The 23519-nt window shown below is 40.1% G+C and overlaps 1 protein-coding gene and 1 long non-coding RNA gene across 2 annotated transcripts; both read left to right on the top strand.

Moving 5' to 3' along the window:
- The first annotated feature begins 3251 nt into the window (after positions 1 to 3251).
- On the top strand, positions 3252 to 16177 carry EMC7 (ER membrane protein complex subunit 7). The gene is made up of 5 exons (XM_083349536.1): positions 3252 to 3570; positions 7678 to 7797; positions 9166 to 9304; positions 11473 to 11553; positions 15176 to 16177. Exons 1-5 carry the CDS (start codon positions 3326 to 3328, stop codon positions 15326 to 15328), a joined length of 738 nt encoding a protein of 245 aa, XP_083205662.1. The 5' UTR covers positions 3252 to 3325; the 3' UTR covers positions 15329 to 16177.
- A 55-nt stretch (positions 16178 to 16232) lies between these two features.
- LOC310632357 lies at positions 16233 to 22322 on the top strand. Its single transcript, XR_014490844.1, has 2 exons — positions 16233 to 21046; positions 21592 to 22322. It is a non-coding gene; the product is annotated as an uncharacterized lncRNA (long non-coding RNA).
- The last annotated feature ends 1197 nt before the right edge of the window (positions 22323 to 23519 follow it).

The following is a 23519-nucleotide window of genomic DNA, read 5'->3' as shown; positions in this document are numbered from 1 at the left end:
AGTGACCGCCAGGAGCGTGGGCTCTCCGGGAGCCGCCTCCGCTGCCCCAGTCCTTGCGGTTCCCGCTTGCTCGGTAGGGATCTTTCCCGGGACTGGCTCGCTGGCTTTTCCCTCTTAGCCAGACATTGTGGAACCGCTTTCCTCAACCTCCCCCCCCCTCGGTTCTGCTCTCTCCATGCCTTCTCTGAAGAAAGTGAGGGGAGGGGAGCATCTAACCTTAAATCCTTAACCCTCCCCATTGAATCCACCCAATAAGACCCCCGATCGGGGGAGGGAGGCAGCCGGCCAGAAACCAGAAGCTCATAAAATAATTTCCAAAAAATTTTTTTTAGAAAGGGGGAGAAACACCCTTTATAGCACAAGCGAGTCAGTCAGCCAGTCCTCCCGCCATCCCTCCCCAAGTGAAGGACAATAGCTCTCTCCTTCACCACCACCACTACCCGCAGCCCCTTGACACCAGAGCCCTGGGAAGGAGGGGAGGAGTCCATTGTGTATGCCCGGGCTCGACAATTTACGAAACAAAAACAAAACCACACACACACACACAAAAAAAAATAATACAAGAGAGGGAAACGAGTGGCTCCTCCTCCTCTTCTCCAAAAAGGCCTGTTGGAAAACTGCACAGAGCAGAAGCGGCAGCCAGGAGTCCACCATCTCTCCTCTGCCGCTCGCTCTCGCCGCTCCAGCCCTGGCGAGCCAAAGAGACGAAAGGCCCCGAGCGATAGGAAGGGAATCTCTGCCCTAGAGCGGGGGGGAGGGAAAGGGGGGAGGAAAGGCCCGATCGCTTTGTGTTACCTGCCGTAGGGCAGCCTACAGATGCAATAGCCGGACACTGTCGCCATGTTAGCTCCCTTCAAAACAACACTGGATCCCAAGGCAAGCGAGCCATGCGGGAGAGTCAGCCAGCCCAGCCAGGCAGCGGAAAGAAGCAGGCAGGCAGGGCATTTTGCTGCGGCTTCCTCGCTGTTGGGGAGCTCGCTTGATTCTCTCCTTTACCACCACGGGCAAGCGAATCAACCGGGCCTGGAGACAGCGGGGAGAGGTGGAGGGAGTGGGGTTGGGGGGGGGAAAGGTACGGAGGTACGGAGACCGCACCTCCCCAAACCTCCCCAAACTTTGGCAGGTCTCCGGACGGCGGCGGCTTGGGAGAGGTGCGCACACTCTACAAACCTCCGCCATCCCGTTTGCACAGCTGCCGTGTTCGTCAATGTTTGACGAACGTGGCAGGTCTCCGGACGGGACGGCGGCAGCTTGGAGAGGTGCGCGCGCACCTCCGCCCTTCGGAAAGGTGCACGCGCACCCCAAATGTCATTTAAATATACTACTATAATTACATGTTGTAATCAATAAAATACATTACTGGTCTTTTTCTTAATTAAATTCTAAAGTTTAATTTCTCCATCAGAAAACCTGTGTCAATTTTTTTCTCTGAACTATCTTGATTCATGGTAAGCAGTAAAGAAATATATTCAGCACCAATCTCTTCAAAACTCATCCTTGCTTAAAGGATGGCTTTAAAAAAGTCAAGAAATGAACTGTTGGATGAAGACCTGCATACAGTCAAATTATGTGAGGAAACATAGATGAAGCATGCTATGTATCACAGAGTACTGTTCAATATGCTGAAAGTTCTTGTGCTGATTGGTAACACTTTGTGATACACACCTAGGTTTTTGCTTTGAAATGTTTGGGTCCAGCAATGGCAAAGTTTCTATAAGTATAAATATATAATACATGATGCCAGGATAGTCAACATCCTATACATCTGCCATATGATGGAAATATCATTAGACAAGTTTACATGAAAATTCTCCCACCATTTAATGTACCTATTTCTTTTACTTATAAGCCTGCCCTATTAATTTTAACCACATCAGCTAGAAATAGACTGTATAGAGCTTTTTGCCCTTAGTTATTCTGTATGCAACTGCATAATTTCCGGGTTGAGGTTTTTGTTTCCCTCAGTAAGTTTTGGCACAGATAGGGCAACCTAACCATCTATTTAACTGTTAAGGCTGATTTTCACAACTGCAATAAAGATATATTCAAAACAGGATTCAAATAACAAAAGCAGCATGATGCCATCACAATGTATGCTCTGGTGCTTTCATACATTATGATGTGTGCATATTCAAAAGGGCAAGAGCTTGCACAATGGCATGCTGCTGGTTTTTTATACTAATTTTATTAGAAATTGCAATTTAAAAATGTCCAGTAAAACTTGTTTTTCTTCCATAGCATCTTTTAAACAGACTATATAGAAAGGCAGACACACCTAAAATTAACTTTTGGACCCATTTCAGATTCTTTTAGCAATGGTTGAGATGAGAAACATGGCTTAGCCATGGCCAAACTAGTCATCACTAGTCAAGCTTCTGCATCCTAGTCCCTCTGTTGGTGAAATGAAATAAAACTTTATAGTGCAACATTTTTACATATTTATCAGATAGTGAATCAGAGCAACATTCAATAAAATGCAGTACCTGGTTAATAATCTAAAAATATGAATCTACAAATGAAACTGTTAAATATCACCTCTGCAATGGCCGATCTATCTGTATTCCATACAATATAGTTAATATATAGAGGAAGCACAGTTGCTTCTCCAACAGGAAAGTTCACGTAATTTTGAAAATTTAATTTCCCGTGAAAAACTTTTGATAGTCTGCAACCCTTCACAAGTACAAATATATTACATTTGCCGCAATCCAGTAGTGATATTGTAAGACGGGACTGGGGGTGTTTCAAACTTTAAAAAAATAAAATCCCATGCGTCTGCAAAATTAAATCGCTGCAGAAATTAATCTAATTAAGCGTTTCCACTCGGTTAGGTCACGAAGATTTTTATCCTGATTCTTCGAGTAGGGTAGGGTATACTTTTTGTCGAATGACAATAATATTATAGCCCCGTCTGGCAACAATTCACCAGCGAGCCAAGGTTCCTTTCCTCGCCCGCCTCGAGAAGAACTCTATAGAACAGGGGTCTTCAAACTTGGCCCTTTTATGACTTGTGGACTTCAACTCCCAGAATTCCTCAGCCAGCCATGCTGGCTGAGGAATTCTGGGAGTTGAAGTCCACAAGTCATAAAAGGGCCAAGTTTGAAGACCCCTGCTAGAGAAGGAACCGGAAATGCAGAGTTTTGAGAGTCGAGGACCAGCATCGGGCGCGTCCCTTCTTTGTCACGTGAACACACGCTGCGCCGGGCACGTCGAAAGGCTCATTCCGGTCGCTTGGCGCATGCGCCGGGAGAAGAAGGGAAAGGAAGAAAAAAAAAAAGCCTCCTTCCGCTTGTTCGTTATCCCGGTATCTGGCGCAAGAGCTGTCATGGCGGCCAAGCCCTTCGGTCTTCTCGGGACGGTTTTAGTGCTGGCGGCTACGTTTCAGTTCCCCTCACGTTCGTGGGCTTCGGAAACGCCCGGCGGCGGTAGCGGTGCTGGCGGGGATGCTCTCGGCGCCGGGGAGAGGTTTAAGATTGAGGGCCGCGCGGTGGTGCCGGGAGTGAAGCCCCAAGACTGGATTGCGGGGGCCCGAGTGCTGGTGGACGGGGAGGAGCACGTCGGCTTCCTCAAGTGAGTAGCAGCCCCGCGGTGGCGGTCAACCGTCGTCTCTCTCCCAGCCCCGGTCTGGCCGTGCGGAGCCGGTCTGGAAGTCCTTCTTGGCTGGAGGCGAGGGGGGGATCCCGCAGCCTTCCGGAGCACGTCGAGAGCCGGTTTCTGGTTTGCTCGGGATCCTCGCGTCTCTTCGGGGAGCCTCCCCCCCCCCTCGGGAGGCTGGCCGCGCTTTGTAATTTAAACCTTCCGCAGGGCTAAATGAGGGCAACCGGGAAGGGGCAAAGTAATGTCAGAAGCGGAATTTTTCAACGATGTTTAACCCCGGGGCAAAACATAACATAAGATACTAAGCAAGTTTTGCACTCACTTATTTATCTATCTATCTATCTATCTATCTATCTATCTATCTATCTATCTATCTATCTAACCCCGGGGCAAAACATAACATAAGATACTAAGCAAGTTTTGCACTTATTTATTTATTTGATTGATTGATTGATTGATTGATTGATATACCGCCCTTTTCCCGAAGGACTCAGGGCGGTGTAAAGGTAAAGGTTCCCCCGCACGTGTGTGCTAGTCGTTTCCGACTCTAGGGGCCGGTGCTCATCTCCATTTCAAAGCTGAAGAGCCAGCGCTTGTCCGAGGACGTCTCCGTGGTCATGTGGCCGGCATGACTAGACGCCAAAGGTGCACGGAACGCTGTTACCTTCCCACCGTAGTGGTCCCAATTTTTCTACTTGCATTTTGACCTGCTTTCGAACTGCTAGGTTGGCAGAAGCTGGGACGAGTAACAAGCACTCACTCTGTTACGCGACACTCGGGATTCGACCCGCCAAACTGCCGACCTTCTGATCAACAAGCTCAGCGTCCTAACAAAAATAAGAATACAGGATACAAGATTTAAAGTTAAATGATTGTGCCCAATGTAGTAGGTTAGTTAAAATAATGTTAAAACCCAAACCCATCAGGCCAGGCCGGCTTGTTCGAATAGATAAGTACCCGAGTAAAAGACTACCAGGAAACCCCCACCAATGTTTAAAATACAAATTGGGGGGGGTTTTTTTTGTATTTCGACTTCAGGGACTGGATTTAATCGTTTTTAATTTTTTTAAAAAAAAAAATTGTATTGAGGTTTTAAACATCTTGTAAACCGCCCTGAGTCCTACGGGGGAAAAGGACGGTATATAAATCTAATAAAATCTAAATCTAAAAAGAGGAATTAATTAATTAATTAATTAATTAATTAATGGGACTTATATGCCGCCCTATCTCCCGAAGGACTCAGGGCGGTGTACAGGGCAACAAAAATAAGAATACAGGATACAAGATTTAAAGTTAAATGATTGTGCCCAATGTAGTAGGTTAGTTAAAATAATGTTAAAACCCAAACCCATCAGGCCAGGCCGGCTTGTTCGAATAGATAAGTACCCGAGTAAAAGACTACCAGGAAACCCCCACCAATGTTTAAAATACAAATTGGGGTTTTTTTGTATTTCGACTTCAGGGACTGAATTTAATCGTTTTTAATTGGTTTTTTTTAAAAAAAAAAAATTGTATTGAGGTTTTAAACACCTTGTAAACCGCCCGGAGTCCTACGGGGGAAAAGGACGGTATATAAATCTAATAAAATCTAAATCTAAATCTAAAAAGAGGAATTTATTTATTTATTTATTTATTACTGGGACTTAGATGCCGCCCTATCTCCCGAAGGACTCAGGGTGGCTAACAACAATAAGATACAATAGTACAAAAGTTAAGAACGAATTAAATTAATAGCCCCAGTAAAAATTAAAATTAAGTTAAAAATTAAGACATTATTAAAATCCCTATCAGTCTAGATCAGCCTGATGGAAAAGGTGTGTTTTGAGGCCGCGGCGAAAGGACCGGATTGGAGACGCTGGCAAGATACTTCTCTGGTGTTGTCAAGTAAACAATATAGTTGTGTCCCTGGAGTCAAGCTTGTGTCGAGGGAGGTTTTGCCTGGAGAGCCAGCAGATTGTAGATGAGAGTTTGGATTCTGATCTGCCCCTGGGGAGAGACTGCTTCAAATTGATCCTTAGCCTTGGAAGCTGAATTGAATTGAATTGAATTTATTAAATTTATATGCCGCCCTTCTCCCTAAGGACTCAGGGCGGCTCACAACAATAGAAAGTTAAAAAACATAAAATACAAAATTTAAAAAAGAATTTAACCATAAATGTAATAAATACATAACAATTAACCCAATAAAACCAAATTTAAAACTATAGACAGTCCAGGCCCGATTGTTGGAACATCCATGTCTTCAGGTCACGGCGGAAGGACAGAAGGTCAGGGGCCATCCGCAGCTCCGGAGGCAACTCATTCCAGAGGGTCGGCGCGCCCACAGAGAAGGCTCTCCCCCTGGGGGTTGCCAGCCGGCATTGCTTAGCCGATGGAACCCTGAGGAGGCCGACTCTGTGGGAGCGAACCGGGCGATGGGAGGTTGACAATGGCAGCAGGTGGTCTCGCAAGTACCATGGGCCTAAGCCATGTAAGGCTTTAAAGGTAATTACCAGCACCTTGAATCACACCCAGAGGGCAACAGGAAGTTCAGTCACTCTCCTAGCTGATCCTAATTGACAGCATTGATATGGACAAAAGTTGGAATAGGGAGTTTCTAAAGGGAAGGCGTGATATAAATTATATCAACATTTAAAGCTTCCTGTCTCTTTAGACAAAGACAACAATACTACCCATTATTACTATTTTTTCTGTCTTAAAATCTTACACCAGAGAGCAGGCTGAGGGAAAGCTGGTCTGGATTAGGTCAAGGCAGACTGGCCAAGACAAATTTTATAGCATATTTATTGTGTCACAGTGTGTTGTTCATTGGGAAGATCACAAGCAGCTTTTTCTAAGTGTATTTGGCCTCACAAAGCATACCTCTCAATCTTTACAGTTGGTTTTCTGCTCTGAGGCAGAATAAACTGCTCAATTTCAGATATCCTTATATTTCTGATCTGCAGATAAGTTTCCACACACATACTCGGCTATTTGAAAATATTAATACCAACATGTACGTCTTTATTAAAACTTGGACATACAATGTCATGCATCCAACCATTAATTGTGTTTTTGTTCTTAATGGTAAATCAGAATTGGACCTAGAACTATAAGTGTCAAAAATTGAATTAGTTATATTATTGTGGTATCCTTAAACACTATATTGATGGGGAAGCTTTCTCCCTGTGCCCCTCCCAGAAGGGCAGTTGCTTTTAAGGGGTGCATTAACCTCTTTTTTATATTCTGTGTTGAAATGCTAACACATCTTTTCATATTACATAATGAATTCCTGCAGAGTAGAAGTACATGCACACAGAATCAGGTTGCCTCTGATATTGAGAAATGAATATATTCCACTGTATGGTTGATTAAGATTTCATTAAGTGTAAAGTGATGTACATCAGAGCAAAACCTAACTTTACATGAGTTCTGGTAAAGCCTCATGTCTATCCAGGAAAAAGTGGTTAGAATCCCAGTGGTTAGTTCAGTGGAGATGTTGGCTTAAATGTACAATATCTGTCAACATTGCAATGTTCTTCTACAAGTCTAATGCTTCTACATCTACAAAACTATGTACTGTTCTGGTCATCATATTGGAAAAATAATAGAGCAGGAAAAATGTAGAAGATGCCAATTAATATGATTTGAGGACTCAAATATGTTCCATACAAGAAAAGGATAGTACATTTGGAATTTTAGCTTAGAAAAAGAAAATGGACAGATTTATTGTAAACTTCCCAGAGAATTCTGCTATTTTATTTCTTAAATATTAATATTTTTTCTCTCTTAAAACAGTGGGACCAATAGTCATCCAATCAAGCTAATGGGAAGGAAACTAGAACGTTTTATCTTGTATTCATAACTGCCGTGCTATACCAGTTCACTGTCACTTGTTACTAATGAAGAACATTGTACTACATATATGTTGGCAGGAATTATAATCTTATTTTCTTAACACAGAGAGTCTAATAGTCTGAAATATAGCTCAAAACTGATCAAGCAAAACTTTTTTTGTGGTATGTAACCTAAAATTATTGTGTTATCTCTGAAAACATTCTGTGATAGAGTTATATGTTTGGCTCTTTTCTATTTTACCAGGACAGATGGAAGCTTTGTAGTTCATGATATTCCTTCTGGATCATACGTTGTTGAAGTTATATCTCCAGCTTACAAATTTGAACCAGTACGAGTAGATATTACTTCAAGAGGAAAAATGAGGTGAACTGTTTAAAATTTCATATTGCAATAAGTCAATATATTTTGTAAGTTTTGAGATGAAAAGCTTAATTTTAATATCTACATACAACATACTACATTTGGAAAAGCTTTTGAGAAGTAAGATCTAGTGAGACAAAAATCCAAATGGCCATTCCGTGTTCATTTTTATTGGGATAAAACATTTGTTAATGAATATTGTAATATGTAATATATAGGCTTGTTTCTTTGGCTTATCACAATTTATAAATCAAATCATTTGGCTTATGAAACTTGGTTTGATTGAACGTGATTGAATATTGTGTAAACCAGGTCATTGACTTATTTAATAAATAATGATTAAAACAAATGGTGATTTACTGCTGTATGTTAATGCAGCCCTAATTTTATTGCTAAGACTTATGTTGATATTCATTTTGTATTACCTAAACAATTTGAACTTATCTTGCATATATGATTGTTAAATATTTAAAAAGAAATAAAACCTAGCTTTAATACATGAATTTCTTAAAATTACAGTAATATTTTTTTGTATGAAGTAGTTTACTTGTAGTTGACTTGTTGTGGTACCTGGTACAATATCTCCATAGATGAAATGGATTGTTAGTTAAATCATTCTCAAGCTTCTGTTGCATTAATAAATTGTAGGAAAAGCCCCAGTTTTTTTGAAAATATAAATCCATTCAGGTAGGGTAGTCTTTTTTTAAGATTCAGCAACAATTCAAAATTACAATAAGCTGAACATGGGGATTTCAGCTGTTGCAATGTACCTACCCATGGTTACACAAACATAATTTGGGCCCCAGCTGCATTTATGACTGCCTTGGGATGGCCACCTACCTACTACAGCTAGCAGCCTCGATTTTTCACAAGTGTGGTGGCAGAATACAAGATGGCTAAAAGGAGGAAGAGGAGAAAGTCCCATATTTTACCAAATCTCAGGGCTGGTAGGGACCAAGCTGAGAGTGGGATCAGGGTGGGTTTTTGGGTAAGAATTGGTAAACTGATAAGAATTGGTAAACAACAGCAAATAATACTGGGACTGCTGTCACTAAGCAAAGCAGTGGTGTAACAACGTACTTTATGACTATCAATCTAGTGATAGAAATTCTAGTCCCAATTGCCATCATAATTCAAAGATTATCTGTATAGCAATCTGGTAGCAACTCTACATACAGTGCAGACTCCTAGTGAAATAAAAAATAATAATTTAGACTGCTGTCATAAAAACATGTATCTGCAAATAAGCAGCATTTAATCTAATTGTTGGCTCTTCCGTGGAAATGCATTGATGTCACCAGATACAGTGTAGAGATATTGATAGAGAAAATGTGTTTCATTTAATTTAAAAATCTATTTTTTAAAATTCAGAGCAAGATATGTGAATTATATCAAAACATCAGAAGTTGTTCGATTGCCATATCCACTTCAAATGAAATCTTCTGGGCCACCTTCATATTTTATAAAGAGAGAGTCTTGGGGCTGGACAGACTTTTTAATGAACCCCATGGTATGTATGGAATTGTGTAAACAAAAACAGGTTTATCAGATTATTCCATTTGTAGAAATTACATATTAAACAAGTTTTAACTTTTTTATTTTATTGTGTGCTTTAATTGTGCATTTTAATTATTCAGAATTTTATTTGGTGATTTTAGTACGTTGTAAGTTCTAAGAAATGTCAAGGGTGCTATGTCTGACATAATCAAAATTATATATTTTCTGTAAGGAAATGCATGGAGTAGATGAGTGTGTTGGAGACTGACACAATATATATATTGAGAGGAATTAAACAGGAATTTCATTTCCTAACTCTTTCCTATGTTTAAGATTGCAGTTCTGTTATTTCTGTCTCTCAAATAGGTTCTTTTTGCAAAAAATAATGTATCCTAACACTATATGGTATATAAATAAAAGTTGAATAAAGCTGCCAAAGCATAAAAATTGGATATAGTAACTTATATGTGTACAATATGTTTAACTTGGCATTTTATTTAATATTGAATTCAATTGTGAAATACAAAAAACAAAACTTTACACTGTATAGATTTAATCATGTCTTAGAAACCTGGAATACTGATTAAAATTAGGCATTTGGACAAGGTTGGCTTCCACAAGATAATCTGAGTAGTTCCTGTTTCGTTGATTGTGTGCTATCAATTGGATGTCAACCCTTGGTGACCACATAAATGTTTTCTTCATGATATGTTCCTAAATTGACCTTTCAGTGTTGCACATGTCATTTTAGTAACTGAGGCCATTCATGTTGCTGCTCTTTCCTTGCACTTTTCTCAGCAATAGAGCCTTCTCCAGAATGCTAGGTCTTCACATAATATGTCCAAAGTAGAATATTGTCATTTTTTAAAAAATCCCATTTTATATCCCGCCCTTCTCCGAAGACTCAGGGCGGCTTACAATCTAAAGCACAAATCAATGTGCTTAGCAATAGCCTTCATTCTATGTATATGCCTGCTTATTAGGCCCCCCCCCCCAAGCGGCATTATTACAAAGTCAGCTTAATTGCCCCCAACAATCTGGGTCCTCATTTTACCTACCTCGGAAGGATGGAAGGCTGAGTCAACCTTGAGCCTGGTGGGACTTGAACCTGCACTAATTTCAGGCAGCTGGTGTTACTTAAGGAGGCATTAGCCCACTGCTCCACCAAGGCTCCTTTTATGCCTTGAGCAGGTTGATTTGTTCCATTTGTTTCCTGGCTGTCCACAGTATTCTGAGGAGTCTTCTCCAGCACTAAAGTTCAAAAGTATCAATACTCTTAACATCCTACTACTTCAGAGTCCAAATTTTGTTCCCATAGAGTATCACAGGGAATACCATTGCTTGCACTATTTTGATTTTTGTAGGTATAAAATCTTAGCATCTGAATAACTTTTTGGATGAGTGTCTCTACTTGTTTTTTACTTATTAAAAGTGACTACAGAATTATAGGGAAAATGATTGCAGATAATGAGCTCATAATGAAATCAATCTGTTAATCATAGATTTGAAAGAATCTTGAAAGTTGTATAATCCGGTGCTATTACTAAGACAACACCTGTGCAAAATTCAATTACAGGTTTTTTGATAATGGGCATCCAAATTCTTCTTAAATTCCTTCAGTTAGTACCCACAGAGTTCTGAAAAATACAATTTTACTATCAAACAACTTTTAATATTTTATACTGCTGCTACATTCAAATTCATTTTAATTTTTTTTAGAAAAAAATCTGTTATAGTATCTGCTATTTGGTATTGATCTTTCAATACACTAACGAACAAATGTGCTTTATAATCCCAAGAGATTTGTAATCTTTGGCTACTTAGAACACATTTGATAAATGTAACTTAAGTTGGTAGTTTCCTTTTCTCAGCCTTAAGGAATTTTATGAAGCTATGTCTTGAATATTTCTGATCACCATAATTTGTTATGAAAGATTCAATAGTTTTTGCTAACATCAAACCAATAGTGATCCTGGTCAAGTATCAGGTGAATTCAGATTAGTCATAATACATTCAATTTATTTTCATGACTTTCTTTTTGATTGTTCACAAAACTATGGTAGTTTTGAAGTTACATAAATATTCTGAAAGAGGAGTCATTTATTTGAAGCATCAAATGGTTAACAGTAGCATCAAATGGTTAATGGATTAATAATAGCTTTTGAATTTTTTCTGTTTAAGGTTATGATGATGATCCTTCCATTGCTAATCTTTGTGTTATTACCTAAAGTTGTCAATACAAGTGATCCTGACATGAGGCGGGTGAGTAACCTTTGCAAAAGTGAAAACTGCAAATATTGAATCTAAATATAAGCATAAGTATAGATATATAAGATACAAAATCAGGAAAGTATCAGATACAATAGTGAGATTTTTGTTTATTTCTATAATTAAAATATAAAAGTAAAGGTAAAGGTTCCCCCGCACATGCGTGCTAGTCGTTTCCGACTCTAGGGGCCGGTGCTCATCTCCGTTTCAAAGCCGAAGAGCCAGCGCTTGTCTGAGGACATCTCCGTGGTCATGTGGCCGGCATGACTAGACACCAAAGGTGCACAGAACGCTGTTACCTTTTTTTTTTTAATCCCATCCCTTAGATTGTAAGATGACTCAGGGCGGCTTGCAATCTAAGAAGCACAAATCAATGTGCTTAGCAATAGCCTTCATTCTATGTATATGCCTGCTTATTAGCGCTTTCGGGGGCCTCCCAAGCGGCATTTTTACAAAGTCAGCTTATTGCTCCCAACAAGGATAGAAGGCTGAGTGAACCTTGAGCCTGGTGGGACTTGAACCTGCACTAATTGCAGGCAGCTGGTGTTACTTAAGGAGGCATTAGCCCACTGTTCCACCGTAGTGGTCCCTATTTTTCTACTTGCATTTTTACGTGCTTTCGAACTGCTAGGTTGGCAGAAGCTGGGACGAGTAACAGGCACTCACTCTGTTACGCGGCACTCGGGATTCGACCCGCCAAACTGCCGACCTTTTGATCGACAAAAGCTCAGTGTCCTAACCCACTGAGCCACTGCGTCCCTAATTAAAATATAGTTCTGAGCTAACAACTTCAACAATGCAAAAAAAATATGGAAATTATTACTGGAAAGTCGGGTTTATGACATAAAAGGAGTTTAGTTTTTTCCATGTTTTATTTGCATTCCCCAAAAAGCTTATGAAATATAGGATGAGCTTAAACAGAATGGAGACAGTCTCGTGGTGAAATGACATTCATTTATAGGACCCCTATGGCTGCCTCTCTCATAAAATGATTGTAGCCTGCTCACCACATCCTATGAAGCTTACCTGAAACAAAAATACCCTTCTCCCGGGCACCAGCCTAACCTGTCCTTTTTTATTTATTTATATTTATTTATTTATTTATTTATTTATTTATTTATTTATTTATTTATTTGACTTATATCCCGCCCTATCTCCCGAAGGACTCAGGGCGGCTAACAACAACAACAACCCCCACATGGAAAACCAAATGTGATAAACATATGCTGGATAATCTTAATTTCAGCAGTTTTGTGCTCCCCACCTACACAAAATACTGTGGTGTGCTCTGAATCTCAAAGTCAAATGAAGAAAGCATTCCCATGAGAGAATTAATGTCCTCTCCTTTGATGATTGAATGGGAAATCTTGAAGAGCAGATTTATTTTCCATGTGGGTTTATCCCATATTTCATCAAAGCTTATTTATTTTTATTTATTTATTTTATTACATTTATATACCGCCCTTTCCCGAAGGACTCAGGGCGGTTTACAGGGTGATTAAAAAACAAAGATACAAAAGTTAAAAACAGATTTAAAAAAATTATATTCGTCCCTGCATAAATAAAACCCCAGTTAAAATTAAGATTAAAGCTAAAATTAGAATTCTCAGCCTGGGCCAGAGAGCTCGAAGAGCCAGGTCTTCAGGTCCCGGCGGAATGAACGGAGGTCGGGGGCAGTCCTCAGCTCCACTGGCAGCTGGTTCCAAAGGACAGGTACACCCACTGAGAAGGCCCTATCCCTGGGTGTCGTCCTCCGGCAATCTCTTACCGGTGGCACCCTGAGAAGACCCTCCCTGTGGGAGCGCACTGGACGAAGGGAACTTGATGCCGGCAGCAGGTGTTCCCTCAGATATCCTAGACCCAAGCCATTTAGGGCTTTATAGGTCATCACCAGCACCTTGAATCTCACCCGGAAGGCAACCGGGAGCCAATGCAGCTCGCGGAGTAGAGGTGTTACATGGGAGTATCGGGAAACCCCCATCACAACTCGCACGGCCGTATTCTGCACCAGCTGAAGCCTCCGAGTGGTCCTCAAGGGCAGCCCCATGTAGAGAGCGTTGCAGTAGTCTAAACTCATGAGTGACTGTGCGTAGGGCATCTCGGTCCAGATAGGGTCGCAACTGGCGCACCAGGCAAACCTGGGCAAAAGCCCCCCTGGTCACGGCTCCTATATGGTCTTCAAAATTGAGTCGTGAATCCAGGAGGACGCCCAAGTTGCGAGCCCTATCAACGGGGGGTAACACCTCACCCCCCCATCGTTAGAGATGGAATAGTCTGGTTGACCCGAGATGCCGATATGCACAGCCACTCAGTCTTGGCGGGATTGAGACGAAGCCTGTTTCTCCCCATCCAGACCTGGACCGCCTCCAGGCAACGGGACATCACGGCGAGGGCATCGCTGGGTTGGTTCGGGGTGGAAAGAAAAACTTGGGTATCATCAGCGTACTGATGATACCCCACCCCGAAACCACGAATGATCTCACCCAGCGGCTTCATATAGATGTTGAACAGGAGGGGCGAGAGAACCGACCCCTGAGGAACTCCACAAATGAGAGGATATTAGCTTTTACTCCTTTGTAACCAGTAAAGGAACTTGCTGCCTAAACTTTCTTTTTCCCCTATTAGGAATTAGCATACTCTTTTTTTGGATATGGGAGCTCTAGTAAACTTTGTTAATTAAAGCAAAGTCCTTGACAGAACTTCTAAGGCTACCTGAACATGTGTGTTCTACTATGACTTGATTTTTTTAACTGCTCTGATATTAGATGAAGAGCCCTTTTGCATTCACTGTAGCAAATTGTTTAGTACTGATTTCTAATAAAAATGTTTTAACTAACCTTGGTTAAAAGGAATTCAATTTATGTGCTGAGTATAAGTCTCTAAAACTTTCTGTCACCTTATGCTGTCCTCTCCTTCTCTTTGTCATTATGATTTCAGCAAGAATTTCCACACTTGATAAATTCACAATAATAGGAAGTTGTAGTATAATATTTCTTACATTATTTTAATTCATTGTCCTTTCACCATGCATTATGCCGAATAGCGGAGGGCTAGAGCAAAATGGAGACTCAAGGTGTTTACTAAATCTTCTATATTTAGTGGTGCTTACTGTGTGCCTTTGGCTGCTGCTTCTGGGGTGCAGTTGGTATTAATTTTTATTTCCTCTGAATTATCTTTGTCTTCAGTAGTTCTTTACAGGTATCAAGTTCTTTTCAGGTTATTCCCATTTCACTCTAGTCTAGATCCTGAAATGTCATAACAGTCAATTATTATGCTTGGGTGATATCTCTGCTCATTTGTTTGAAGAAAAGCTATAAGAAAAAATAACGCTTAGAACTGAGATTTTTCAGTTTTTCAAAACGTGGAAGAATCAATATTGTCCTGTAAGACTACTTTAGACACATTTTTAAGCTTTTTTTTTTGCTTTTAGTAGTTTCTTTCCTATATATGTAACAATTTTCTTTCTAAGTTCTTCACACTGGCTGTATAGAGGAGTCTGTAGTGGGGTTGTGTGATAGAGAGCAAGTGCAAACTGTAAAAATTCACTATATATTCTTTAATATATAATTTAGAAATGGTTTTCTCTTATATTTTCCTCTGTTTTGTATGTATTTAGGAAATGGAGCAATCCATGAATATGTTGAATTCTAACCATGAGCTGCCTGATGTGTCAGAGTTTATGACAAGACTTTTCTCTTCAAAATCTTCCAGCAAGTCTACTGGCAGTAGCAGTAAAATAGGAAAAAGTGGTGCAGGAAAAAGGAGGTAGTTGTTTCTTTTCCTGGTACCACAATTTGCACAGCTCTGTGATGTGTTATCATCTGGATGTTCTGTGAAAGAACAGAAAGCCACTACTGTAACCTTAATTCAGTTTGAATTTGGAGAGGATACAACTGTAGCTTTTTAATCTATTTAAGTATCTTGTTCTTGAAATACCCGGGAGCATCACTTCTGTCTAAAATATGTAAGGTCAGTACTGATGATAATTTAACTCCTTTGTAGAGAATGACATTAAAGAATTTAAATTATGTGCAATATATTAATGATTCTTAATACATCACTGTAAATAATTTGATTTTAAGAAATAGAAAACATTCTTTAATAATGGCAATGGTATAATTGTGCATTTCTTAATATTCAACACAATTGCTAATTTTTTCCTGGAAAAAAGTTTTTTTTTTCCATCAGTTGCAGATGTTTTCTTCCAGAATCTTAGTTTAACTTCCTATTTGATTCATTTCCAAATTTCTTTGATATTTTTTTCTATGGAATGCTTTTGACATTTCTCATTATTTAAGCCTTGTTTAGGAAAAGCCCCAGTGCTAAACACATGCTCCTCTATTAATCTTACTTTTGAAAAGGATTCCCTGAGTATCTTATATTGCAAGATTATAAAAGGTAATACAGTTTTGCGCTGGTATAACTAAAGGGAGCCAATTATTTGACATAGTTTGTCACTACAAGGCTAATGGAATAGGTTTTCATGAAACTAACATCTGAAGAACGGAGATATTTGAATAGCAGTTAGGGGTTGATTGTTTCAGGAATAACAGTAACCCCTACTTTGTATCTGAGAGAAATAATTTATTCTGCTTTTTTGTTTAATGTAATGTGTAATGCATGATAATTAGACATATTTATGTCTAATTATCTAATATTTAATGCATGATAATTAGACATATTTATTCAAAGTCAAAAGCCACTAGTTTGCCACAGAAATACCTTTGCTCATAGAGCTAAGTAGACACCAGCAAAATAATAGTCATAGTCCTTTTATCTCAGTTTCAGTTCCAATCTCTCTAAGTGTTTTATAGCCACAGGGGGAAAAATTGGGAGGTATTATTTTGCTAAGAATAGAAATTAATGAATGTATGTCAAGGGGACAGTGCAGAAACAGACGGATGGGAACCCAGCTTAGTCTTGAATCCAATTTCCTCATTTCACAGAAAGATAAGATAGATAACCTTTATTGTCATTTTTTTTACTGTGGGCACAACGGCACACATCAAAAATGAAATTTAGTTGCCCGCTCTCAAAGTGAAAATGCGTGACACACACCTAAAACATACTATATACAACATATGCATAGACCCACACCCCTACATATAGAAAAATAAATATTAAATACTGTCCATCTTGAATATATAATGGAAGGAGGAAGCCTGAGAGTTCACAAGGTTAATGCTGTATGGAATGAAAATACAGTTGAATCTTGATGTTCTGCTACGGATACCACGAAGCCTCCTCCCAGAAGGTAACACGGAAAACAGGTTGTGAAGAGGATGAGTAGTGTCCCAGATAATCTTACGGACCCTGCTCAAGCAATGCTTCTGTGCTATGTCCTGGATGGAGGGGAGGGAACTGCCAATGATCTTTTTGGCCATCCTCACCACTCTCTGCACCGCCTTTCTGTCTGAAGCAGTGATGCTTCCAAACCAGACTGTGATGCTGTATGACAGGATGCTCTCAATCGTTCCCCTGTAGAAAGTGGTCAGGACAGGGGAAAGTCATATTCCAAATGTGTTAAATGCAAAAGTACATCATGGCAACTTACATAATTTGGTCATAGTATTGTAAAATTAATATATAACTGCCTCTTCCAAAATATTATATATATGGCAGGCTTGTTCGTAATTTCATGGGGGAATGACTAGATGGAGATTTCGTCTTTTGCATGCAAAGTTTGTAGTTTGTTAAACTGAGATTTCACATAACCAAACACTTGTATTTCTCTCAGCACTGAAAACTTGTCCGAACAGTTATATGACAACAAAAATATTGTGAAATGTCAGATTTGATTTTGCTACCCATGATTATAGATTGAAGGGTTAAAGTCAGAGGAGCCATTCATTCTGAATTTTTTGACAGTCAAGTACGAATTTTTTGACAGAGTTAAATACAATTGTGGGTTGTTGTTTTTTCATCCAGTTGTGTCAAATTCTCAGAAATTGCCTGAACATGTCCCTGCAGTTTTCTTGGTATTGCCATTGCCTCCTCCTAGGGTTGAGAAAATGTGACTGTCCCACAATCACCCAGCTGGCCTTTGTTCCTGGAGTGGAACTAAAACTCAATCTCCCATTTTGTGGTTGCAATAATTCACATTAAACAAGCAACTTAACAAAATAGGATGAAGGGAAATTAATTTGTTAATCATCATGGTTTAAATTTATTTTAAAAGGTTAAGGTAAAGGTTCCCCTGCACACGCATGCTAGTCGTTTCCGACTCTAGGGGCCAGTGCTCATCTCCGTTTCAAAGCCGAAGAGCCAGCGCTTGTCCGAGAACGTCTCCGTGGTCATGTGGCCGGCATGACTAGACGCCAAAGGCGCACGGAATGTTGTTACCTTCCCACCGTAGTGGTCCCTATTTTTCTACTTGCATTTTTACGTGCTTTCGAAATGCTAGGTTGGCAGAAGCTGCGACGAGTAACAGGCGCTCACTCTGCTACGCGGCACTCGGGATTCGACCCGCCAAACTGCCGACCTTCTGATCGACAAGCTCAGCATCCTAACCCACTGAGCCACCGCGTCCCTTAAATTTATTTACTCTCCTCAAAATATTTAGCTTTTTTCTGTTTTCAGTAATGAATCATTTCACTTATGGTGGACTGCTTTAAATGAAGCAGCTAGACCGAGGAAGGTTTCTCTCACACATATTAGATACATGGAGGAAAATATTAATATTCAAATGCATGTAGCTAGAAAACTGTTCTAATGGAATACTCTTATCAATGTAGACTGATAAAATGAGAGAAGGGACTTTATTGGTTACCTAGTTCAAGGCTATGTTCAACATAGGAAGTCACTAAATCATCCCCACTGAGTGGCCATCCTTGAAAACCTTAAGGTGTGAGGCAAAGACCTTTCGCTGTTCCTGCCAGGCTGTTCTACTATCTACCGTATTTTTCGGACCATAAGACGCACTTTTCCCCTCCCAAAAGTGGGTGGAAAAATGAGGTGCGTCTTATGGTCCGAAGGTAAGCGAAAACACTTGTCTCCCGTTCAGTCAACGCAGTCCATCAGCTCCATTGGAGAGACGTGATTGAATGAAGACATGGAATTCTCTGCCCCGCCCCTGTAATTGGTCGGCAGGGGAGGAAATACGGACGTGCCTGCCATGCCTTCTGACTGCCTCCCCCTCCCTGCGCGCGCACATTTTCTTTCTTTTACCTCGCTGCTAAAGAAATAGTTTTTGCTAAACTAAACCTCATAGGCGACTTGCCCCAGCAAAGCCGTGCGGAGTTGTCCCTGCAGGTTTCTGCGAAGTTTATTGGAAGTGATTTCCCATTTGCAAGATAATACTGCTAATTGTTTGAAATTGCTTCGGCATCTTAGAAAACCTATTCAGGGAAAAGAAACTACCGGTACCTTTCTTTCTTTCTTTCTTTTTCTTCCTCCCTCCCTCCCTCCCTCCTTTCTTCCTTCCTTCCTTCTCCCTTCCTTCCTTCTTTCTCTCTCTCTCTCTCTCTCCCTTGCTCCCTCCATCCTCCTTTCTTTCTTCCTTCTTTCTTCCTTCCTTCCTTCCTTCTTTCTCCTTTCTTTCTTCCTTCCTTCCTTCCTTCCTTCCTTCCTTCCTTCCTTTCTTTATTTCTCTTTCTCTCTCTCTCTTTCTTTCTTCCTTCCTCCCTCCCTCCCTCCTTCCTTCCTTCCCTCTCTCTCTCCCCTCCTTCCTTCCTAGTATACCAGTACTATTTGGTTCAGAATATTTTTTTTCTTGTTTTCCTGCTCTAAAAACTGGGTGCGTCTTATGGTCAGGTGCGTCTTATGGTCCGAAAAATACGGTAATAAAAAAGAATGGGTCTGTTTCTTTCTGTATCTAGCAGCCGTTTAGGTGTAGACCACCATTCTATTTTACCTTAGTTTTCTCTTTTCCAAGTGCTGGTTCCAGGCTTCCAGTCCTCCTAATGCCTGTCCACTGAATTTGATCCAGCTTCTCCATATTCCTTTTTTAAAAGTGCAGGACCCAGAACTAAAATTAGAAGGAGGATCCAAGGTGGGCAAACTGTGTTTCCTGTTCTATTCATATCCTGATACTGAAGTGATGTTACAGGTGAGGCACTGGGAAAAAATATTCCATGAAATACAGAGTACAAAGTAGGTTTATACAAAGAAGTGCAAATGGCTCATTGCTTTTTGGCATAAAAGTTGACACGGTGTGGCTGTACTGTTACACACATTTGTGAAGTGGGCAAAAACAAATGAAGTGATTAAAGCAATTGAAAATGCTATTTTGGGTATAAGTGGAAGCATGTATTCCCCAGAATTCTTTCTTACCTCAGTGGGAAAAGAAAATTATATTTTATAATTTTTTAAAATTATTTTTTATTTTTTTTTTATTCCATAATGATAAACCATCTGATGTAAAGTGTGAACAAGGCTACCATGGTTTGTTCGAATTATAATTAAAAGAAACCATAACTTAGTTTGCCTGAACAGCACAAGTGCACAACTGAAAAAGACCTGTGTCACAAATTAAGCCAAGCCATAGATAGTTTTACCATGACTTATTTAATAAATTACAATTAACTCAGTTCATGCAGCACATTAAGCCCAAGTCAAACATGCAATTATGGATTATTATATTATGTAAACAAGGCAGAAAAATTGCTTAAAGGTTCCATTTTTCTCCTTGTTCTATATGGCATTTTTATCAAAATCCTCTAAATGGTTTCCATTGAAGTCTTCTCCCCAAGCTGTATCCTAATAAAGTAGATTAATTTATTCACAGAAATGCAAAAAATGGGTTGCTTGTCACTGGGACACACTAGAAGCTCACCTCAGGACAGTTTTAACTTGTGGAACCATACCTGCATTCAAAGCATGCTGTTTCTAACTGGTAATAAATAAATGATTTCAAGCCTTTTTGTAGTGTTCTTGCTTGTTCTTCTAAATCTTCTGATGCGTTAGTTCTTCTCAGTAATCTGATTCCTCAGTCCAGTTGCTGTTCTCCTATTTTAATTTTCACATGAAGTATTTAATGCCTTGTTTATATATTTCATTTTGTTGCCTTTATTTGATATACATGCTACATTAGTAAGTAACAATAAAAGACTGAAATAAGAAAAGATACTTTCTTAAAATGTGTTGCATCTTTTCCTTTCCCACTGAGGCTTCTTTAACACTTGCTACATTCAAAGATTCCAGAATATGGACCTGTTGTTTAGTTTATGACTAGGATAATTTCTGTTTGTAAAAAATGGTTAAAAAGGAAAACACAGTTTCCTGAACTTCAAAGGAGGCATGGATGCCATGCTAAAATGTTAATATCACCTTTATTAAGTAATAATTGAGCCTAAAATTTCAGGTAACAATTTTATTCAGCCTATATGCCACTCCAGTTTTGAAGAGACCAAACAGCTTACAGCACACTGACAAACAGGACTAAAATTAATAATGATAACCATTTGGAGGCAGTATGATTATACTCAGACCGAAACTGCTACTCTTGTCTCCCAAAGATCATAGGGAGGAAGTGGTCAGATATTTGAAGGTAAGCTATTTTATATATTGAGCGAGCATAGGTCATGTGACCATACTCCCTTTTTAATTGTTTCTATATTGGCAGGTTAACTTTTCAAACTCCTTGTTTTAAAATCCTGATCATACCTTCTGATTAATCCTATTTCCTATGGAGCTATTAGCCATCAATTCAAATTTGTTGACCCATTGACAATTCAAACTTACCGTCTCTTCATCATTTCAAAAGAATAGTTAGAAGCCTTTCTTCCATAGCAACTGTAACCAAGTTACACGCAGGGTCTCATGCCAATAGTAAATAAGCAAGCTAGGCATTTGGCCCACTCTCTTAAATTATAAGTTAAGGGGTTGCTTTTCAAATACAAGTATTAAAATACACTAAGGAGCACTCCTGACTCACAGCAACTCTTCATTTGCCTCCCTGGTTTTACCTGTGCTCTGCTTAGCAAGCAGCACGTTGCAGGCTGAACGAAGGCTGAAATGGTGAAGCATTTGATGATTGGTGTTTTGGGAGGAACAAATCAAAGCTTTCCTGCATCTGTGTTTGACTATTGACAGGTTGATACAACTGTCCACTCAGAAGACATGATCCCAGAGAAGAAAAAGTATTGATGAATTCTGATCCATACAGGATGATATGAGCAAATGTATCAGTTTATAAGCACTTATAGGACTCTTAATGTTTGCCTGTATCCAGCTTAATAGGTCTTTCAGTGATCTCCACAGAGGCACCCAGTAGAACAGGGGTGTCAAACTGCCGACCTGCGGACCGGTTGTATCATGTCGAGGCCGTGCCCACCGAGCTCCAGCAATGTGAAAAAAGTCACGATACATCACAACATGTCACGTGATGCGGCAAGTTTGACACCCATGCATAGAAATAGTCACAAAAACTGCTGAATGTCACATGTTTTCAATAAAGCCTTTTCTAAATAATGACCATGAAAGAAAAAAAATTGAGCTGTTCTTCATGTTTTATCATCCATGTGGGTAGATTTTAATATTATTTGGGGAAAATACATAGAATATTCTCTATAATTTATAACATATAATTCACAGCATAAAATATTTTCACTTAAATACATACAATTTTAAAGCTAATTTTTATTATGCCAAATACTGGCTAAGAATAACCAACACTACTTTGAACCACTTTTGGTGAAATTCATATTTATTAGCATCAAAGTAAGTAAGTTGTGATTTTTCTTACTGTTAATACATAAAATGTATCTCAATCTAACTTTTAAACACATACTTTCACAATTTAATAAATATTATTTAAACTTTCAGGCCTGCTGCTCTCTTTTTGCTGCTATGCACGGTCACCCCATTTTGGCAGCTCAGATGTAGCACCCCTTTGTTTACTTATGCTTAGGGTATAGCTGATACCACCCTAGTCTCTCTGCAAAACAGTGTTACAAAAAGTGATTCATAGATTCATTTCTGGGGTTATCCAAGGCATCTGAACACTAGAAACTCCATCAGTGACCTGAATAAACACTGGCAGCACTGGAAATAGTGTTTTCCACATAGTATCTCCTGAGAGAACTCCTAGGAAAGCATAAAAAATAAATCATGCAAGGATTACGCGTCCCTAACATGAAGGTGGCTGCACATTGAATTTCTGCAGCATGCACTGCTCAATTGACTCATTCAAGCTAATATCCACCAAGGGTAATACTGCCATGTGTCTACATGTCTGGAAAATTCATTTGTTCCCAAAGTAAAGATGTAGCAGAATTATCCATTCCCAGAGGAGGCACTGTCCCATTTCAGAGCATGAATTGTTCTTTGTTCTTGCCAATTTCTAAGTGAAAGACTTGCCCTGCTTGGTGACTCACGCAAAAGAGGCACCGTGTGGGAGGACTTCACTAAGAACTGATCATTGTGACTCATAGCACACTGTAAAAGTAGAGTGCTTTGAGATAAGAATACATTGTGTCTTCACTTTTAATTGAAGCAGAAGAGAACTTCAGTTTCCCAATGTTTGGGGAATACTGAGCAAGAGGATATAGGACTGCAGGGTTACATTAGCATATGCTGTACTTCATGCCCCTTCTTTGCAGAGCCCATTACTAACCATGGGGAATAGGGAATCAGCTGGGTCAGCAACCTCCAAGTTAGCAGATGCAAAATGTTCAGGAGGAAAACTGGAAGTGGAATTCCTCCTCCCCTTCCCCAAAGAACGATCCAAAATCATCTGAAAAGAATTGGGAATACTCTGTCGGGCCGAGCACGGCCGACATTCGAACGGGCCACGGGGTGACTCACCAGACTGCCGGGCTCCCGCAGAGCACCCCGTCAGGCCCCGAAGCCTCCCGCCGGCGCCCGTCGTCTCCCGGAGGGCCAGGACGGCATTCGGCCCTCCCCAGCATTCCGGTGACCGGAGGAACCCACCAGGCCCCAAAGCCTCCCGCCGGCGCCCGTCATCTCCTGGAGGGCCGGGTCAGCACACGGCCCTCCCCAGCGTCCCGGTAGCCACCCGG

Source organism: Vipera ursinii (genome assembly GCF_947247035.1).
Source record: "Vipera ursinii genome assembly, chromosome: 1".
In the NCBI taxonomy this organism is placed as follows: Eukaryota; Metazoa; Chordata; class Lepidosauria; order Squamata; family Viperidae; genus Vipera; species Vipera ursinii.
The sequence above is the reverse complement of the archived record's forward strand: the minus strand, read 5'-3'. Positions and strand labels throughout refer to the sequence as shown.

What these genes read in the sequence shown, in the direction of transcription:
- EMC7 (XM_083349536.1), top strand. Translation starts at nt 3,326, where the DNA reads ATGGCGGCCAAGCCCTTCGGTCTTCTCGGGACGGTTTTAGTGCTGGCG. An exon ending in GAGCACGTCGGCTTCCTCAA is followed by an intron (nt 3,571 to 7,677) that starts GTGAGTAGCAGC and finishes CTATTTTACCAG; the next exon opens with GACAGATGGAAGCTTTGTAG. An exon ending in GTGATCCTGACATGAGGCGG is followed by an intron (nt 11,554 to 15,175) that starts GTGAGTAACCTT and finishes GTATGTATTTAG; the next exon opens with GAAATGGAGCAATCCATGAA.